This window comes from Cynoglossus semilaevis, chromosome W (genome assembly GCF_000523025.1).
Source record: "Cynoglossus semilaevis isolate Cse_v1.0 chromosome W, Cse_v1.0, whole genome shotgun sequence".
NCBI classification, from domain to species: domain Eukaryota; kingdom Metazoa; phylum Chordata; class Actinopteri; order Pleuronectiformes; family Cynoglossidae; genus Cynoglossus; species Cynoglossus semilaevis.
The window spans coordinates 8,163,233-8,164,219 of record NC_024327.1 but is presented as its reverse complement, the minus strand read 5'-3'; the positions used below and the strand labels follow the sequence as shown (position 1 = coordinate 8,164,219).

The window sequence follows — 987 nt, the reverse complement described above, 5'->3', positions numbered from 1 at the left end:
CTATGCAGAAGGACATAAAATGCATCGCAAAAATGAAAGTGAACGATCTCAACTTCTAGTGTGTCCCATTTAAGGTCTGCAGCTGATTCAGCCTTCCTGTCTACAGTACCTTTAAATCCTTCATCTTGTTTTAGTTTTTACATATGATCCTGCTCTTGTTCTCGCTGCTCCTGAATGACTAAAATAAGCTTTAATCTCAAAGAAAATGTTCTTTGTACACTTCCCCTGTTCTGTTTTGTTAAGGAAACATGAATTTTGTAGACACATGCCAGTTTATTATATAAGACATTAGCAGAGTTGTTTGAAAAAAGGCTTGTTCTAGGAAGAGAGTGCATTGCGTAAATTACCGCTGTGGACCCTAAAAAAGTGGGTCAGGCTCGTTCTATTGACTGTATTGATATTTTGACAACAAGAAAAGAAGGTTAATTAGGTTTGTAATTTGGTTTCGGGTTTTACTTTTTCAACGACACTTCTCATGAGTATTTATGCTGCTAATGCCTTGGGTGGATACCTGGACAAAAGACGTTTGGATTGAAGCGCATCTCAAAGATGATGTCACTGACTGAGCCCACTTCTTTACATGCAACTCGTAGTGCCTCTGTAGATCTGGAGTCAGCTGCACAGATTAAAAAAAAAGTGTTATTATAATTAGTATTTTGTCAAAGTACTAGATTTGTTTATGTATTTAGGTCATGACTTGGATGGAGATACTCGAGTACTTCTTACAAGCTGTTGCACATTCTTCCAAACCTCCATTGTCTTCTAATTTGTCCTTTACAATCTGTGTGAACTGATGGTGTCTATAAAAAACAAGTGGGAGAAAAACCAAAAGAAACATTGTGTTTAAAAATTTTTTTTGGCCAGACAGTGTATATATATGGGATTGTTTTCACACACATAAATACTACAGGATAAAATCTTCACGAGATCTGCTTACAAAGCCAGGTATCTGGTGTGTCATGATAGAAGCTGCAGCTTCCCTCTTTA

General features: G+C 36.9%; 1 protein-coding gene across 1 annotated transcript in view; it reads right to left on the bottom strand.

Annotated features, from left to right (window-relative positions):
• LOC103397104 (clustered mitochondria protein homolog) overlaps positions 1-987 on the bottom strand; it is a 15,539-nt gene that overhangs the window by 5,946 nt on the left and 8,606 nt on the right. The window contains exon 15 of the mRNA XM_025052829.1: positions 497-616. Within this exon, the coding sequence (XP_024908597.1) occupies positions 497-616 (120 nt within the window). The remainder of the gene's footprint in view (positions 1-496; positions 617-987) is intronic.